The sequence below is a fragment of the Halichoeres trimaculatus genome, unplaced genomic scaffold, assembly GCF_033239565.1.
Source record: "Halichoeres trimaculatus isolate MK-OKI-2021-1 unplaced genomic scaffold, fHalTri1.1 fHalTri1_scaffold_2, whole genome shotgun sequence".
NCBI classification, from domain to species: Eukaryota; Metazoa; Chordata; class Actinopteri; order Labriformes; family Labridae; genus Halichoeres; species Halichoeres trimaculatus.
Genome location: NW_027437180.1, coordinates 28,684,198 through 28,702,175, shown reverse-complemented (window position 1 = coordinate 28,702,175; position 17,978 = coordinate 28,684,198). Strand labels below are relative to the sequence as shown.

At 38.5% G+C, this 17,978-nt stretch overlaps 2 protein-coding genes across 6 annotated transcripts; both read right to left on the bottom strand.

Moving 5' to 3' along the window:
• Positions 1 to 19: 19 nt before the first annotated feature.
• Positions 20 to 9,077, bottom strand: LOC141808402 (sodium/hydrogen exchanger 9B2). 5 transcript variants are annotated; one of them, XM_074695008.1, is made up of 13 exons: positions 8,925 to 9,077; positions 7,243 to 7,513; positions 6,387 to 6,588; positions 5,825 to 5,995; positions 4,376 to 4,518; positions 4,070 to 4,197; positions 3,412 to 3,587; positions 2,883 to 2,989; positions 2,538 to 2,687; positions 2,314 to 2,422; positions 1,692 to 1,828; positions 1,352 to 1,535; positions 20 to 1,020 (listed from the first exon to the last, which is right to left on the bottom strand). In XM_074695008.1, exons 2-13 carry the CDS (start codon positions 7,426 to 7,428, stop codon positions 959 to 961), a joined length of 1,755 nt encoding a protein of 584 aa, XP_074551109.1. In that variant the 5' UTR covers positions 7,429 to 7,513; positions 8,925 to 9,077; the 3' UTR covers positions 20 to 958. The 5 variants fall into 5 exon arrangements, with proteins under 5 accessions (XP_074551109.1, XP_074551077.1, XP_074551094.1 ...); XM_074694976.1 differs by having other exon boundaries at positions 1,313 to 1,535; positions 8,925 to 9,076; XM_074694993.1 differs by having other exon boundaries at positions 1,313 to 1,535; positions 7,243 to 7,508; positions 8,925 to 9,059.
• Positions 9,078 to 9,162: 85 nt separating this feature from the next.
• Positions 9,163 to 16,454, bottom strand: bdh2 (3-hydroxybutyrate dehydrogenase, type 2). The gene is made up of 10 exons (XM_074695023.1): positions 16,376 to 16,454; positions 14,295 to 14,385; positions 13,482 to 13,560; positions 12,107 to 12,203; positions 11,184 to 11,292; positions 10,792 to 10,852; positions 10,521 to 10,634; positions 10,147 to 10,205; positions 9,891 to 9,983; positions 9,163 to 9,424 (listed from the first exon to the last, which is right to left on the bottom strand). Exons 2-10 carry the CDS (start codon positions 14,364 to 14,366, stop codon positions 9,371 to 9,373), a joined length of 738 nt encoding a protein of 245 aa, XP_074551124.1. The 5' UTR covers positions 14,367 to 14,385; positions 16,376 to 16,454; the 3' UTR covers positions 9,163 to 9,370.
• Positions 16,455 to 17,978: the final 1,524 nt, after the last annotated feature.

The window sequence follows — 17,978 nt, the reverse complement described above, 5'->3', positions numbered from 1 at the left end:
AATACAAGTTCTTGGCATATTTTATCATTTATTTTTAAACAACATTTGGTAAAAAACTAATTCTCAAACATTTTAATCTAACATAAATCGTTTCTGACAGTATAAAAGATCATTTTGAATGGAAATAATTTAAGATAAATCAAAACACGTTTAAATGAAACTGCATTCTTCAAACTCTGTTAGAAAAACAAGCACACATGTAACACGAAATCTCTACACGACAATCAAACTAAAAAAAGGGGTTTGAGTGGATGTTTAAAATGAGGACCTGATTTATGTTAATTGTTCATTGGATTAACTACAGACAAAATACATGTAGATGATTGGAATTTTAGCAGCATTGTGTGTAAAGCTAAGAAAAGTAATGTTTAATTTCAATAAATTCCTGAGTTATTGTAAACCTCACAAACCCGTCTCATAATCCAGACACAGCTAATACATCTTTAGTTATAACACGCAAAACCACAAACATGAAGCAGTTTAGTGTTGTACTGAGTGCAAAACATCTAAAACTTTGAGCAAGGCTGTGTTAGCCTTGTAGTCTAATTTAAAACAGGACAGTATTGCTACAAAAAATAACTGTTGAGTCAAGATAAAGCAAATTGTTCATTGATTGTAGTCACAAATAATAGATTCAGTGACAATGACAAGCAGGAGCAACTTTCACCTTTTTAAAACTACTCTCACACTACATAGTCTTTATATTAAATCAAACATTCATTTGACAGTCTAGCTGTGCCATGTGAGTCACTTGTTCAGAGCCTGAGGACTGAAAAACCCCTCAAGGCTATAAATAGAGAGCCCGTGTCCCTGCAGCATGGCAATCATCAGGAGCTGACCACACACAGACAAAGAGAGCCACTTGGTGGCTAAAGAAAAAAAACCAACTGTCTGAGGTATAAAAGCACACTAGAAGTTTCTTGTATTATTTGTTCTTGGTGTGTGAAGACAGGTGGTGTCAGAGAGTGCTTTCATAGGTGACAGGGGTTTCATCGTCATCTTCGGCGCCTGCTGCAGTTCCTGGAAGATGGAGAGAATAAAAAGGGTGAATGAGTAATGAGAAACACTCACGTTTCAAAAAGGCACTGAGTTCAATCCAGTTCTCTTTAACTTTAAAAGCAACAACATGAACACAACACTGTGTGGATGCAAATTTCATGAATGCATTAAAGACGGGTAAATAGAAGCAGCCTAATGCTATGCAAATTTAACTGTATGTAGGAGCTACTCACTACTCACTACTCAAACACAACTACACAGCAAGGTGTGACTGCAGTGTGCAGTTGTTGAATGAGTAGAAAAGTGTACATACCCAAGAAGAAAGCTGACAAATTGGGTTTGACTCGCTCACCACTGGATGGGGTCTTGGGTTTTTGCAGCAGACGGGGTCCAGTGAGCCCTATGATAAGAGCTCCAACAGGAGCTGTGAGAAGTATGGCTAGTACAGCCACAGTCAGTACATCCATGCCCTGCTTTATCAGCTGAGGGTCATTCCTCACCCTGGCCATGTCCAAAGCTGTGGAGCCAATAGCTGCCTGATGATGGAGGATGGAGACAACAGTATGACAATGACCTCAAACAAACAAGACACTGAATAAAAAAAATCTTTATGCTCAGTTACAAAAAGACCACAGGAAAAAATCACTCCGCACAACATGGTGAGTGTACCTAGAAAAAATAAGTCAACATACCTGCACAGTGGCTTTGGGCATCCACGCCAGTGCAATGAATATTTTTTCCCTCGTGCTAAATCCAGCACACAACACACAAACGTAAGTAAACAGGATTCGTACCACCAGGGCAATAAGCAGAGAGGCTATCCCCAAACCTAAGAACAAAAACAGGCAGGAGTCATAAAGAGGGCCAAACGTGTTGCTAAAAAGTTGTGAAAAACATCAATTTCTAGATCCCCGGTTCTCCCTTTGGAACTGTCAACAAGGCAAAGGTTGGATAACAAAACAAACTGTCTGAATATAAAGTTCTAGTAAATGTGGATTACTTGTAGTGTCTGTGAGGCTAGCTTAGCAAAAAGTGAGCCAAAATCCTGCAAGGCTGTCAATCAAAGAAGTTAGTATTACATATGATAAAAAGTGCTCTCACAGGGGAACTTCTATGGCTACATGGGTACTACCACAATCTCAGGCACAAATATTTGCCAGGCACAAAGAGAGAGGTAAAACTCTCCCAGGGCTTACTTTTGGCTGAGCAAATATATTTACATCTGCCCAGTCATATTTGAATATCTCAGTGATAACAGTCACCTCACTGTTTATTTTCAAAGAATTTGTGAACCCACGTGTGTGGTTGTCTCACCGACTGTGTGTCCTTCCAGCTCAGAGACCCTGATCTCTGCCCCTATCAGTCCAAAAAGGAGAGGCTGAAAAACATCCCACGCCCACCCCACCACTTCCTCCACACGCCCCTGAAGATAAACAGAGCACAGAGAGAAGTTAGCTTTGACATAAAGCAGAGTGGATATTTCATCCTCAATGATCTATGCTTCAATAACACATGGCGCAAAAGAAAAATGCTATTACCTTTCCTTCCCCCCAGCCGAGGCCGGCCAGGAAGGCAAGTACCAGGGTGCAGAGACCTCCAGAGCCTGGGAACCCAGCAACTCCGCTGCCAAATACAGCAAAGACAGACAGGCCCAGAACCAAGAAGGAACGCTTCATGACTAAGTGTTTCTGGATGTAAAAAAAAAAAAAAGATTGAGTTTATAATATCATGACATCTAAAATAGAAATCCAACATCAAACAGCCTTAATGTATCTGCTGGTAAAGAGAATTTGATGACATCTTATATACAACAGTGTTTCAAATATACAAGTAAACACGTATACATACATTTATATGTATACATTTTCTGTATCCATGCCTACCTGGTCAACACTGGGAAAGTACTGAATGAGGAAACCAAGAAGAATCCCAGCAACCATCCCCCCTGCCACTTCCAACACACCTCTCAAGAGATTGTACCAAGTGGAGCCTGGAAGAATCAGCAGAGTATAACATTTCAAAAGGTTGATTTCATCCAAGTTGTTTTCAATAATTTGTAAACCAGCGTGAGTTATATAAGTTGTAGGTGAAACAATCTTTGTACTTATGTACTGATGTTTTGAAGGCAGAAGAGTAAAACTCTTTAGAGGTCATGAAATCTTGCTGCATTGGCAAACAAAAACCTTTTAATGTTCCAACAAGAGTAAACAGTTCAATCACACCCTCTGCTGAGCTTCTGCCAAACTACACTACAACTTCAAAATAATAATAAAAAGAAAGAATAATCTCCAAAGATAACCCTCTTCAGACGACTGAACTTGTTCCAGAGATAAGGTAGTGTTATGTTCCACAGCAGAGCTATTAAATTGACCTCTAAACTTGACTCTTATTACCACATATAAGCAGCATCACCTGTTGCAAAGGCCATCCCCAAGCATGTAGTGAACCCTGTGATAGCAAGAATGTCATCAAAGCTTCCTGCTGCCATCAGGAGTGTGGGGATTCCCTGCTCCACACCGTAACCGTCCTTCTGCAGCAGAAGCATTGAGGGAACCACCACTGCTGGAGAGACAGCGCCCAGGACGAAGCTAGAACGTAGAAGGAATGGGTTTTTATCTATTCAGATCCAGTCATTATGAAGAACTGCCTTTGAAAAACTTTGCAAAGCGATATTCTTTAACTCCTTTAAAATGAAAATAATCTGAATTTTAGTTTTTTTATCTGTCAATACAATTCATTAAGCTAAATGAGAAAAATTACCCTCAAGCGTTGCATTTTGTTGTGCATAAAAAATAGAATTTCTTTCTTTTGGAAAATTACAAGTAACCTTGATCTTATAAAAGATGTTTTGTGTATCTAGGTCTACATTTCACACTATGGTTGATAGAATAAAGGCTCTGTCACATGTTCCAAAGTTCTTTTAAACCAAGAAATAAAAAAATGATGCTGCTCATGAAACATATAATTTCACTTTAGAGTATGTGTCTACAAAGAACCATGACTCTTAAATCTGTCAAATAGCCTGTGGAGAGATAAAGCCAGTGGGGTGAGTAAACAGTTTTCAAGTTACCCTAGGATGAAGCCCCACACCCAGGGCAAGCCCATGAGGAAATGAGAGACCAGCGCTGTGGTGCATGCCTCTAAGATGCAGGGTCCAGCTGCCACACGAGCACACACTGATTTTAGTTTCTTCAGAGCCTAAACCCAAACAAAATACAAAACATTTCTGTCAGTTTTGCTTGATTATCCAATAGTTTTAACAGTTCCAAAAACATTTTGATAGCAATGAGAATCATTAAAACACTGTACAGGCAAGCAAAAGCACAGCTGTGGGACTGGATTATTATGCATGATATATGTGGAGTATGTGGCATACCATGGGATCCAACCCAAGACCTGCCCTTGTCAGAATAACAGCGAGGGCAATGTTCCTCAGTGATGCAGACCATTTGTAGTCAATATACACTCCATCTGATACGACTGGGATGTTTCTCAGTGTGAACCCCATCAGCAGCATACCTGCAACCCAGCAGAAAGCATGACAGAGTTCAGATGATCCTTTGGTACTGACTTTCCCATAGACACGGAGAAGAGAACAAACCACCAGTTGCTTTTTAAACTTACAATGCTTATGTTGGATATCTGAGATGCTGAGACTCACTGAGGGACTCTGATTGCTCAAAACTCAAGTTTCAAAAAACAAAAAAAGGGCTTGCAACATCACCTCCTTCTTAGCATTCTGCACGATCAAAATCTTCTACTATTCCCTCTGTACTTTGTCATTATTAAGCAATCCTGTCCAAGGTTGATGAAAAACATAGAAATAGACACTACACAACAAGAGTATGACTGCTTTGTAAAAAAAAAAAAAAACAACAGAAAATCTTTGTGTGGTATAACACAAACGACTAAGGAGTGTCTCCACTTCCTTGATTTTAATCACGTTATGGGTTCAAATCAGGTTTATGATCTCAATTTTTAGTTTCACAACCCTGGGAACACCCTGTATTATTCAAATCAACTCTTGCCAGTTTCTAAGATTGATAAAATATTGTCCGTGCTCTGATTGTTTTGGTTATTTATTCACAGGGAGTGTTAAAGGTGTTAAAATACACATTTGAGGGCAATTCATCATGTTGTGTACTCACTGACCCCAAAACATTTTTATAAGACAACAATGATTCACTTATAGGTAATAAAGCCATCACAATGTGGGATGTAAAAACATCAAACAGAGGTATTACACAACCAGCTATGAAGGACAAAATATGGCAAACATCAACAGAAGGGCACAATCCTCTTGATACATGAATAGAGCATTACTAACAATATATATACTAACAAAATAAGAAAATTTTGTTGTATCACATAATGTTCAATGTAGGGCAATTTCCTACCTTCAGGGAGTACTGTGTTGTAATTTAATGAACAAAGGATGCTCAAACTTCCAAACAAATAGAGCAAGGAAAAATGATTTAATGAAAAAAGTGAGAGGTTTGGATAGGAGTAATATTATGACACTATCCTGCAACCATCAACACCCCAACCTGCAATTGTCCTGAAAATGATACCTGTTTTAAGTTGAAATCTCTAACTGAACCTGTACAAACTTCAGTGGTAAAGATCCCCCACTACGTCATACCACTAAGTGTGCAAACCATACAGCAGGCATTTGCCCAGTTAAATAAGCAGTTTTCCTACTAATCTATAGTGTGGCAAAGTGTTACCTTGGTGGAGACATCTGTGTCATTAAATATAAAGTAAAGGTTTGTGTAGGCACACGGGCATGTAGAGCAGAAACACTAAATTGAATTTTCAGCCTTACCCAGAAGGGGTGGGAACGGGGGAAGATTTGGCAGACGAATGAGAGCCACTGCTTTCCCACCGATGAGTGCACAGATGAAGAGGATTGTGATGCCAAACAGGTTGCCCCCTGGAAGACATTCATCTTCTGTGATGGACCAGACTGCTCCAAAGAGCACAGCTGCCAAAAGGCCTGGAAGAGACACAGAGGACAGACATTACGTTGAAGTGTTATGGGTAATTGCCATTATAAATAAATGATCTTAAAAACATTATTTTAGATATTAGATAACCTCTCAAACTTCTCAAAACATATGATCTTAAAAAACGAGACTATCGAGAGCTCATTTTTTGTCATCATGTCTTTTATGATTGTGACATATAATAAAGAATAAGTGTTCATTTATATTTTGAGTTCTATTCATATGCATTCATATACAAATTCCCTGACATGTTTAGAAATTTCATAATAAGGTCATGTCTTGTACTGGATTTTATTTATGTGGGTGATAAAAAGAGGATGGCGTGCAGACAGTGTCACGTAAAGAACTCACTCAGCCAACTTAACTTTGTCCTTGATTTACCTTTGGTAATAAGAGAGGCCAGAAGGCCTCTTGGTGGACATGGGCAGAATCTATGAAGCAAGGGGCAGCAGACCACTGGGGGGTCTGTGTTGGTGCCAGCATCCACAACAGGGTTTCGGGGAATAAAATATGTGGTCTCCTCAGTGACATTTGGGGTGGAGCAACGCCGTACCACCACCTGGATCTGGTTTACACTTAGATGCTGGGAAAACAAAGACGGGGTCAGGGATAATACAAGGAAATGTGTTTTGTGAGATAAGTTAACATGCTATCTGTAAAGGCTATAGAACAGTATTTTCTTTTAACAATGTGCTTTTTTTTCCCAGAGATAATTTGCAACTGAGAAGAGGTCATGTGAAAATCAACTCATCTGGAGGTTCACAATATTAAAAAAAAAAATGAAAAAATTATTTCAAAACAAATCAAAAGACTAGCCAAAGCCCCAGAATCCCCTTATAATTTAAAACTTAAGTCCCATGCCCTACTAGTACTGCTCCACATTGGTACGTCATACCAGCTGATTACAGGCCACAATATCATTGTAAATAATAGAGTAAAGATATGAATGAACTTGCTCCAGAAAGCGATAACTGTAATCTCCCAGAACACTTTCTTTGTTACATTGTTCTCTTGTATGTTAGCCTGGACTTTGCCTGTTGCTGCATTTCTAACATTAGAAATACAGATGAAGAGGTTGTGAAAGTTTATGGTCAATATCACAAGTTAAGATAGCTATTCTTAAACTAAGTATGAAAACAAAACAGATGAATAAAATTGGATACAACGGCATCATAAAACAGAATTACTTTATCAATGCAAGAGCCTTAGAGAGTTGGAAAAAACAATAATACTTTACCTCCACATGGTTTGGTGAGGGTATAGGAATCCTGTCTAGCAGTGGGCTAGGTGCAGGACTGGGTGCCGGACTGGGTGCTGGAGTGTGGACAGGGCTTGGTTCTGGGGTGGCAGGTTTGGGCTGAGATTCCTCCATGGCAGTCTGTATCAGTACTTCTGGTCCGAGCTTTTCGTAATCACAGGACATCAAGCTGAGGGGTGGGGTTGGCCATTGATGGGCAGTTCCTTCGCTTCTGGGTTTTTATGTCCAGCTCTGACCAGATGCTCCTATCCTTTTCACAGTCAAATCAACAAAAGAAAAATTCCCTGTTTATTCACATTGTGTTGAGGCAAGTAAAGAAATTGGTGTGGCATGACATTAAGTCTTTATTTATACTGGCATAGTGTTCTGGTAAACAAATATTGCACTGGATTTGTTCAAGAAATGTAAACAAGATAACGGAGAAATAAAAATGCTACAGAGAGCCACGTAGGTGTGTCGCATGTCATTAGAGCTGTATAAATAAGCTACAGAGGTGAAATTAAGGTCTAGAGGTGAATAAAACAATTTTGAGTAAAAATGAAAATCTTTACTTTTATGACCACCATTTAATGCAGGTCACATTGTAATAAGAAAGAAAAATGAGACTTTAAAAAAGTGAGAAATGTCTCTTTAATGTAATGTGTAATTATTATATTAATCTTGGAGATGAAAACCCAGAGGAGAGTGAAATATGTTCAAGTTTGCTACCTCATGTCTCTTAACATTTAAGCATTGCACACAAGCCAGAGTTACCGGGCTTAACCTGTTACATTTGTAATGTACTTAACCCTTGCTTGTTTCTGACAGGTTTTAAGCTACGTAGTACACAAAATGTTGTTGAGTCATTTACATTAAGCTAACACTACTACAATGTTTTGACAGTTGCTCATGGCAACAGACGTTGGTTAATCCAATTGTGAGTAGACCACACTAATCAATGCTTACAGCTCGACCATATGGCACATATTGCTAGCTTTAGCTCAAGTACGTTACTGCGGATGCCAGGACAAGTAGGTTAGAGTTAACTAGCAACTGCCAATACAAGCCTGTCCAAATGGCATCAAGTCCGCTAAGCAAAGTAAATGTTTACAGGTGGAGTTGTCACGATATCCTGTAACCTTACAGGCACACAGAAAACCGCGGCTAAAGCTCCACGTTAAGGAGGCGAATTAATCCACGCCTCATGGCAAACCCATTACCGGGCAGCGTGTTTGCTCAGTAGCAATAACGCACTAACGCTGGCATTGAATTTCCCCCTTAAATGTCTCAAATGCTAGCTTTAATTTCACAACACAAGTGACGGTTTTAGGTCAAAGCGCCTGTAGGTCTAACGCGGTGTGAAATGCACGAAGACACCGTGAATGTTGCTGACATACAAAGCACCCTAGACCAATGACTGACTCTCAGCCGATAACATACGAAGCCAACAACATCGGCTGAAGTTAGTATTACTTACTCTACACCTGTGTGTCCACGGAGCATTAAATCTGGTTGATAGAGAGAGGTATATCTGATAATACAGCCATCGCTAGCAGCTGACTCCATGATTCCTACCCGGGAGCTGTCAGTGAACTCAGCACGGCAGCTTTCTTGAGGGAAACCGCTCCTGACTCTTTAACGGGATACCCCGAATTTCAAACCCAGAAGAAAATACATCTCACCTCATAACGTAAACATTGTCATCTTCTGTCAGCGGCAGCGTGTCTGGCACTAGTCTTGTGGCAGATAGAGCAGCTGGGGAACAGGAATCAGGCGGATTAGGGATGGCAAAGCAACTATGTACCGCGCACTGAACTGCTGCTTTGTTGTTTGGTTTGGGGTGGGGTGGGGGTGATAGGGTAAAATGCAGAAGCAACTCAAGGCAAGTCACTCAAGGAAATGAGTCAAGTCGTTTTAATGCAGTGTTATACGTATTTAGAAATAAATCAAACTCTAAATAACAATTTATCAGATTGACTTGTGTTATTTTTTGCAAGTTTGCACACATTTGCAAGATAGATTTAAGTCTTCAACACCAACTTTTTTTGTATGTAAAGTCAATGTTTGTGAATTTTGTTCAGGCTTGACTGCCTCCAATCCAAGTCTGTATAGGCTTTGAGAAGTTTTCTTAGAGACTCCATCCACCATCGATGACTTGCTCTGTCCCAGTCACGTAGGCAGACTGTAGAGGAACCAAAACAAAAGTTCACTCAGAAGTTATTTCACCAAGATTCAATGCATATCAGCTTTTCCATTATTTATTATAATGGAATACAATGTGTGAATATTGTAGTCAAACATACACACACTAAGATGAAAATAATGAAACAACAAAATAATTTTATTTCCTCAGTGCACTTTTATTTAGTTCCCATGTAATCATTTCATTGTACGTACTGAAATTCTTGAGAATCTTCTTTAATTTATTTATTTATCAACTTTTGTAGTATTTGAAATAACCACTAGTATATAAATGGCTTTTATTATTCATGTCAACATGGCTGAAAAGCCCATTCAAACTCTGCAGCTGGTACAATGCATTCAGACTCAATTTTATCTGTTACTTCAGCCCACTACATACTTCTTGTCGGTAGATAACATAGACAATAAACATTAATGACACAAATCATGTGTCTTTGAACACTCACCTCATCTGACGCCAAGTACACACAGAGGTGTGCCACCTCTTCAGCTGTACACATCCTTCCAGTCTTTTGCCTTGCCATGAAAGCTTTAAAAGCCTGAGGAGTTGCAGTTTTTTGATTCATTATTCACAAACTTTGACAAACAGAATTTCTTGTTGGGGAAACTAAGATGAGATAAGATGATGTATCTGTCGAATACTGCCAAATGCAGGGAAGAGGGAATTTTGCTGCACATAAGTAAATCATAAGTAAATCACACCTCCTCTGGATCAGGCTGGGCTTGAATCCTTCCTCTGAGTGATGGAGTATCAACAGTACCTGTGAAAATATGAGAGAATAATCTTAAATTTTGAGGTATCTAAAATGATTCAGAGTGTTCTTCTGAGTTTAATCTTTGTTTGATAAAAGGGGAAAAATAAAGTACACAATGTTTATTTTGAATGGTTTTGAGGGGGCAAACTCAAGGCCTGTATAACTTTGATCAACACACTGTCTCCAAACACAACAGATCCTATGATTATAAGTTCTCAAGGATGTCAACAAGTGTATTATCTACTGCAGTGTAACCCTAAGGCACACTTGTAAAACAATAAAAGGGCTCGGTCATATCCTTTTTTGTTTTATTGGGCTTACCAGGACAAACACAGTTACAGCGAATGCCTTTCTCAATGAAATCAGCTGCTATAGATTTGGTGAGCCCGATTACAGCAGCCTTTGAAGTGCTGTAGACACACCGGTTCACAACACCTGGGAGGAGGAGGACACACAGACAGACATGCAAATAATTACCCAAGATAAAAGGATGACATTGTCAATGGTTCTACTTAAATAGTCTAATATTAATTTTATGATCATTATATTTGTTCTACATCAAAAGCAGGGGAATTTAAGGATGATTATTTACCTTTAATGCTTGATGCAACAGATGCCATGTTTATAATGTTTCCTGACTTCTTTTCCAGCATCTAGAAAGACAATAGTAATAAGATGGCACATGACGTAAAAATTGAAACAGAGTCTTGGCTTAATTTTCAAACAAAAACAATAGAAAAATATGCAATAATCCAATGTAAAATTCTTCCTTTGAGACAGTTTGGTGAGTTTGTGAGCTAAAGCTGGATTAGTGATTAGGTAGTCACCGCCCATCATGGCACAGGCTCAGAGTAATACAGCTAATCCCAGCGGACAAAGGATGAGAACAAAATCAAAGCATATGTCGCTCAGTGTGCATTGGTACCTCTCTCATTCAATAACAGCAGGATAAAGTTGTAAAGGAGTAAAGTGGGCAAAGGTCACCTTTGGCAGGAAAGCTTTGCACATAAGGTACATGCTGCGGACATTAGTGTTCATGGTAAAATCCCAGTCGGCCTCCTCGCAGTCCAAGATAGAGCCATGGTGCACAAAGCTGTCAACAAAAGATGATATACAACCATGAAAAATACAGTTTAACGTTATCATGTACAATGATGCAGACATGGTTTCAGTATAAAGGTTAATATGTTAATCTGATTAAAAACAGATGGCAGAAAATATCAGTATGAGATGCAGAACATCCAATTAAAACTGAATGCTGGAAAGGATGTGTGAAACCTCCTTCTTCATACTACCTAGTATTAAAGTGTGTCAATTCAGAGACCTTTGTTAAGGAGCTTGACAAAAGGCCAAGTAGAGGTTAAACCTTAACGTATAGGGATTTTGGAAATGTAGTTAAGGAGGGTGGATTAACATGCTTAATGTGAGGATAGCAAGTTGAAACTTCTAAAAGACCTGTCAGGCAGTTGTATTCCAGATTGTAAGGCTGAAATTTCTATCTAATTTATTGTATTTAAGTGAAAAGGTAAACAGACTGTATTCATAAAGTTGTTTTCTGTTATTGACTTCACCCTTCAAGGGACTTTTTACATGTCACATTCACCCATTCATTTCAGGGCTCAGTGTCTTGTCAAAGCTCACTTCATCACTAGACTGCAGGACCTGGCCTAAACCAGCATCCCTCCATTGAGACAACCTACTCAACCACTGAGCTACAGCCGCACCTTTAGATACTCTGCTATAAAACTTAGATAGCTTCTTCAGCTTTCTTCAAACATAATGAGGCACATCTCTGAGGCGATAAACTCCTATTTGAAGAAAACTTAACCATTAGGACCTATAATAAGGGATGCAAGGATGTGTTACCCAGTGCAGAAAAAGATGTAGCAAAAGAAAAGGAAGAATACCCAGCGACATTGAACAGCACATCTACATGGTCATGTTCCTTGGCAAGGGCTTCAACTTGGTCTTTCTTTGTGACATCGACAACCTTGGTCCTGATCCCTGTTTGAGAGGGGAAAAAGATAGTTTGGTTAGAGAAGTAGTGTTTTGTTTTAGGATACATTTCTATGAAATGAAGGAATCATCCCTGTTAGAAAAACAATGGATGTGATCTTCTGGGCTTCATCTGCTTAACAGTTACACACATTTGTTACAAGCTACTGCCCTCTGTCACACTGCTGTCTTTTATCTGTTCCTCCGGTTAATCTACAGGAAACTAGCTGCAAATTGAGGCTTTACTTGTGAGAGCTAAATGTCAAAAACTTAAGATATTGAAAGAGCCCCCAGCTTCACATTGTGTATTGTAGGGTACTGTTTGCTGAATGTCCACTACAAAGATTCTCATGGAAGAATATCAAGTCTAGGGGTGAGAAGAATGACAGAAGTAGGATTATTTCAAATCTACAGAGAGAAACAGGAGTCTGAATGAAGCAAAATCTGTGCAACATCTTTGTGAACATAATCTGTTGAGTAAGCCGGTGCTAAACTGAAGGCTGATGGTTTTGGTTGACATAGACAATTTATATGTTTTTTCCTTTATTTGTTGGTTAACCACAGACAGTGAGACAGAGAGCTAATGTTTAGTGGCCAGCGAATAAGTATTTTCGTTTTGTTTAGATGTGTGACCCCTTTGCAACTGTCACTGCAATTGTAACTGAAGCTGATTTATTTATTTCACATTTTTTCTCAAAGTTCAAAATGGAAAATCTTTCTCCTCATTATATTGTTCTCATCTCATCTCTGACCTAATACTCTTCAGGCTACGAGAGAGGTAAAGAGGGTTATTTGCTCAAGCAGTAGCAAGACTGTAGAAAGAATCATTAACCAAATGTCATAACTACATAACAAATGTGTAATATGTTTATAACCAATGTCTAATTTATTTTTTTCCAGTGATTGATTTTTGACTGTTTTCAATCATCCTCAGATTATATATTTTTTTGAGATGGTACAACATTTCAGTCTGTTAACGCAGAACTGCTAATACGCAGGAATTTTTAAGGTTACCAGTACCAGTACTCAAGGAAAACTACTGAAGGCCAACTTTTAAGGAGATAAGAAAAATAACAAAGATTGTATGGTCAGTGGGTTTAATCATTTGTTTATTAATGCTACTTTAAATAAACTATTTTGTTTTATTTCCAAAATTTGTCAAATGTCGTTTAAAACCCTGGTGGTACAGTAATCACCAGGAAAGCAAAACATGGCTTAGGGACCCTGGCTGCATTACTTCGGTTACCCAGCAGAGGTCAGCCTCACATAAACAGAGATGAACCTTGCCTTGAATGCCGTCCAGCTCCTTCAACTTCTCTCCGTTGATGTCCGTTGCAGTGACTTGAGCACCCTCCTTTGCAAATGCCTACAGGTGGACATATTGAGTCAGTTCCAGTAATTTCTCAAGTCATCATTGCATAAAGCCTGCAGCACACTGTTTCTCTGCAGAGAGGCACTCTTTTTATTCAGTCTTTCATTGCTGCTTATATGCACACAGACACCCACTGCACCTTTAGTCAGGTGACAACTACAGAGTTTCTGCACCATTACCCCCAAGCCACATCACATAGACAGTAAAATACCCTTAACAGTGCATCTGGAACATACTCTAAAGACTGCTCACAGATCAATGCAATGATATTTGGGTCAAATGACTCGAAACAGTAATAGACCTATCTGTTTGTGAACTCTTTCACACTCAGCAGATACTGTAAAAAAGGCGTGGTTTTAATACAGGTGATCATTCAAGGATGTGTGTGTCACATCAAGAATACCTACAGAGGTAAAGTTATTCACAGAACATGCATGGAAAAAACATTGCCTTCAACACATGCACAGAGAGAAGTCAAATATGAATAAAGTAATGTCTCTAATGTAATAGTTTTACATCCCCAAATTGATTTAATTTTTTTTTTCATATCCTTCCTAATGGCAACAGCAACAATGAAATCTTCAGGCATGTCAAGAGCAGACATAAATATGCAGTTATGTGGGAATACACGTAGCTTTGAGTATGCGCAACATAAATAACTCTTTAAAATCTTCCCCGTGAATTAATGGAGGATGTATCAGTGAGAAGTCAAAATTAAAGCTTTTTACTATTGCGGCAGCACGGCCAATCCCCTGAGCAGCAGCTGACAGCACAATCACTTTCCCATCCAGGCGGCCCATAGTGCACCTTTCACGGCTCCTGTGATGAAAACAAAGAGAAACAGAGTGTTTATCAGTAATAGGTTCACTTTGATGACTAAGGCTTCTATTCTTAAGAAATAAACACGACTACCAGTTTTCATAGATTATATCAGTTGTAGGGGGTTTAGATAGAATACATACAGTAAAAATCTACCTGGAAGGTAATCCACTGACTATTTTTCAAATTTTGATCACACTGACGATGTGATGCTTGGAGCACCAAAAAAATAAACTCTTTACAATTTTTTTAATTAAGTGCATTGAGCCTCAGTCAAGCTCAGAAGAATTGATTGACAGGCTATTTTTCACAACACAATTAACAGCAGAGACACCTCAAAATTACTTTAGACAAGAAATAAAGATAAAAGCCTTTTTTATTTCAAGCAATTTGGGACTCGTATTTAAGTTTCCCTAGGGTAATGTCATATCTGCTTAATCTGATTAAACTGGGCACTTCCACCACAGCCTGTGTCTTTCAAGGTGAAGCGTTTTTAGATGTAGCACACTTCAATCATTGTAGTGGTTACAAAGTCCTAGTATGTCAATATGCACGTCAGCTTTATTTATTATTAGCAAATAGCACAAGACCTTTGATCTTCAAGTGCAGGCTAATCATTATGTTCTGTGATCTTGTATCATTTTATTGAAAAAATAATAAGTTCATAAACTCTTTATAAGTAGTACTTCCCCCTAATTGTGCTTTTTAGGCTGATACTAGCTTTTGGAAATGTTTAGACAGGGAAAATTTTCCTTACAAGGCAAATTACTCTGAGATTTTAAAATAAAGTGTTAAAATTTAAACCATTTTCACTGAGGACCTCATGACGCACTGGAAAAAAAGTGTGCTTTTAGACTCTGCATTTGTAGCAGTCAGTAGATGGCACAGTTTCAAGTAGTTAGTCAGAACAGTTTCAACAAGGAGCATTCTGGACTATTTTGGCTGGTGCATATTTGAGAAGAAGTTTGTAAAAGGACAGCTGGTTGTTTCAACCAATTAGTCAGACTCAGAGAAACTGTCCACCTTTTTATTCCTCTCTTCTCAAGCAAAGGTTGAAGAGAGACAAAACTAGCATGGAGCTCGGAGACTGCATTTTTTCATTTACCTTGAGCCTACTCAGTTAAAACATAGTTGTGAGATTTCATGTGTATGACTATTGATGCTCTTTAGAGCCTGTGAATCAGACAATAGCAACAGCATTAAGCTTAAGTGGAGCAGTTATGTATAACAGCTGCACTCTTTATGCAGTGTTTTTTCCCCTTTTTTTAAGTAACAGTTTTGAAGGCTTTTATATTTACTTTAAAAGCAAAACTTACAGGGAGCATAACTTTTTTGCTCAAGGCTATGTTTGTAAACCTCAGTATAGTCACACAAAGTATGTGTGGTCTGTTTTTAATATAAAAGACTTCCCTTCTAAGTCAATGTCAAAAACTATTGACATCCTTTCAGCTGAAACAGAAAAGACCAATTTAAGCCAACTGGCTCTTTCAAATCATGGCCATTGCGCTGAGCAGTTCCTATTAGCAAATTGGAAAAATCAATGAACATCTATTGGAGCTTAGCTTTAAATATACAGCCTGATAACGCTGTTTGACCAGAGCGGTATTCTTTTAGCGTCGACTCTAATAATAGGGCTGCAGCCTGCACGTGTCTTAAGTGGTTGTATTGGGAAGATTGTTACTTCTGCACAACGTAGCCTTCAGCACCTGCAACTTAACAAGCCAGCATGTATCCTTGGCACTGATTGACTTTTCCCGGCATATCTAATACAGAGATTGCCCCATTTCAGTCTTTCCATTTGTTGCACAACTTCAATGGATTTACTTTCTATGACTTTAACACTGACTGTAGTTGCAAAGGCACTTTTTGTAGGTTTACGTCGTGGCAGCCTCAAAATCCGTAACAGTCTCCAAAAATTTACCTTATATTATCTGTATATTTAATGCATGGTACAGAACACTATGCGAAAGACATATTTGCTGAAACTTACCTTGCTGCTCAAACCACTGCAATGTCCGTGATAAGGGGAGGATATCATGTGACCTTCTGTTTGTATCGCTATTGGTTCCAGACCAGGAAGTAGTGACTGCATAAAAGAATGCAGTGTCGTTTTGACCCGAAAGAGGCAGAGTGCAGTCAAATCAATTTATTCCCACACTTTTCTATGTAAGTTTATTTATGTTATCACAACGTACATGACTTTTTTTTGTTGTTCCCTCTGCAAATGTGCATTTTTCTCTGTCTCTGTTTACCAGGTGAAAATGGGCTTCCATGACTCTCTTTATGAAGAGACTATCTTTTATTATGCAAGACTTGGGTTGAACTTTAAGGTCTGCACAGTTTCCAAGGACCTTTTTTTCCATCTTCATGGGTTAATGGTTTGTAAAAGTAATGCTTAACATGAAGTTGAAGTGTTTTACTGGAGAGTGTTAACCCTTTAGCTACTCAGGCTAAAATGGTCTGGACATATTTTGTTCCTATGACTGCAAAATAGAAAAGGCCCTGAGTGCTTTCGCCCCTGTCAAATGATTTTTGCATGGGCCTATATTATGGAAGTATCAGTTGTGTAAAAGGAGAAAAACATGAAGTTAAATTGGTTTCATAAGGAGTTTGATAAGACAGAACACAGTAAGCACAGGTCCCGAGCTCTCTCTGTCTGTTTTTGACTTGAGCAAAAATTTGAGTGACAGCAGTTAAGCAATTTCTCAATATTTCCGTTATTTTGCTTTGTGGGGGCTAGATCACATGCTTGTGTTTACAGTGATGGACCATATATCACTGAAAAGTTCAAATTCTAAGGTTTTATATACCATTTGATTTTTTTCTAAAAAAAAATATGACTTAGCAACAGTAATAACGCTCGAGTCAAGATGATTTAGCACTGGTGCTATTGCAAGGTGTAAAAGATAGTTTTTTAACATGTATTTTACCTATAACACAATTTATTGACTGACAGCACAAGAGAAGAGTCACTTCAGTGCATAGGCCTGTCAGAAATCTGAGTGAAGGGGGGTAGTGTTTGTGGTTTAAATCTTGCATTTAGCAGTAGTTTTTGATCATATTGCATGATTTCCTCACCATCCATGTGCTATTAAACTTCCTTAGCTTGTATTTCAATTTTAACTTGGAGACAAACATGGAAGAGAGAGTACCAAAAATGGTCAATAACCATATTATTTTTGGCCACATAACAACCAAGACATGGAGATATATTTTAATCAAAAGCTGTAGAAAAGCTGCTTGTTATGTGACTGTTTCTTTAAATGCTGTTTTCTGGGTAAAGACTTTCATGAGCCTTTATTTCTCTCTAAATATCTGATTGCAAGGCATCTGTGAGCTTCTCTATTCCAAACGTTTAACCTCCATTTATTTGCTTTTGATGATTCAATGTACTGCTGTTTTTTAGATGAACTTCTTTGCTTTCTCATTTCAGGGAAACTTCCCTGTTGCCAATTCAAAATACTACAATATGAACTTACATAGCATACATAACCCTCCCTTTTAATGCCATAATGACAAACCTTCCACAAACATCAATCTGCTGAGAGACCCAGTGAGCTATCTGAATACAATATACAGTATGCATGACTAGT

Excerpts from the sequence above, each read along its gene's own strand:
- LOC141808402 (XM_074694976.1), bottom strand. The coding sequence starts at position 7,428 with ATGTCCTGTGATTACGAAAAGCTCGGACCAGAAGTACTGATACAGACT. Across the intron at positions 2,990-3,411 it reads GGGGATGGCCTTTGCAACAG|GCTCCACTTGGTACAATCTC; the intron begins GTGATGCTGCTT and ends TGATTCTTCCAG. Across the intron at positions 1,829-2,313 it reads GCTGGAAGGACACACAGTCG|GTTTGGGGATAGCCTCTCTG; the intron begins GTGAGACAACCA and ends TTTTGTTCTTAG.
- bdh2 (XM_074695023.1), bottom strand. The coding sequence starts at position 14,366 with ATGGGCCGCCTGGATGGGAAAGTGATTGTGCTGTCAGCTGCTGCTCAG. Across the intron at positions 13,561-14,294 it reads TTGGCCGTGCTGCCGCAATA|GCATTTGCAAAGGAGGGTGC; the intron begins GTAAAAAGCTTT and ends GTCCACCTGTAG. Across the intron at positions 9,425-9,890 it reads TGTACTTGGCGTCAGATGAG|TCTGCCTACGTGACTGGGAC; the intron begins GTGAGTGTTCAA and ends GTTCCTCTACAG.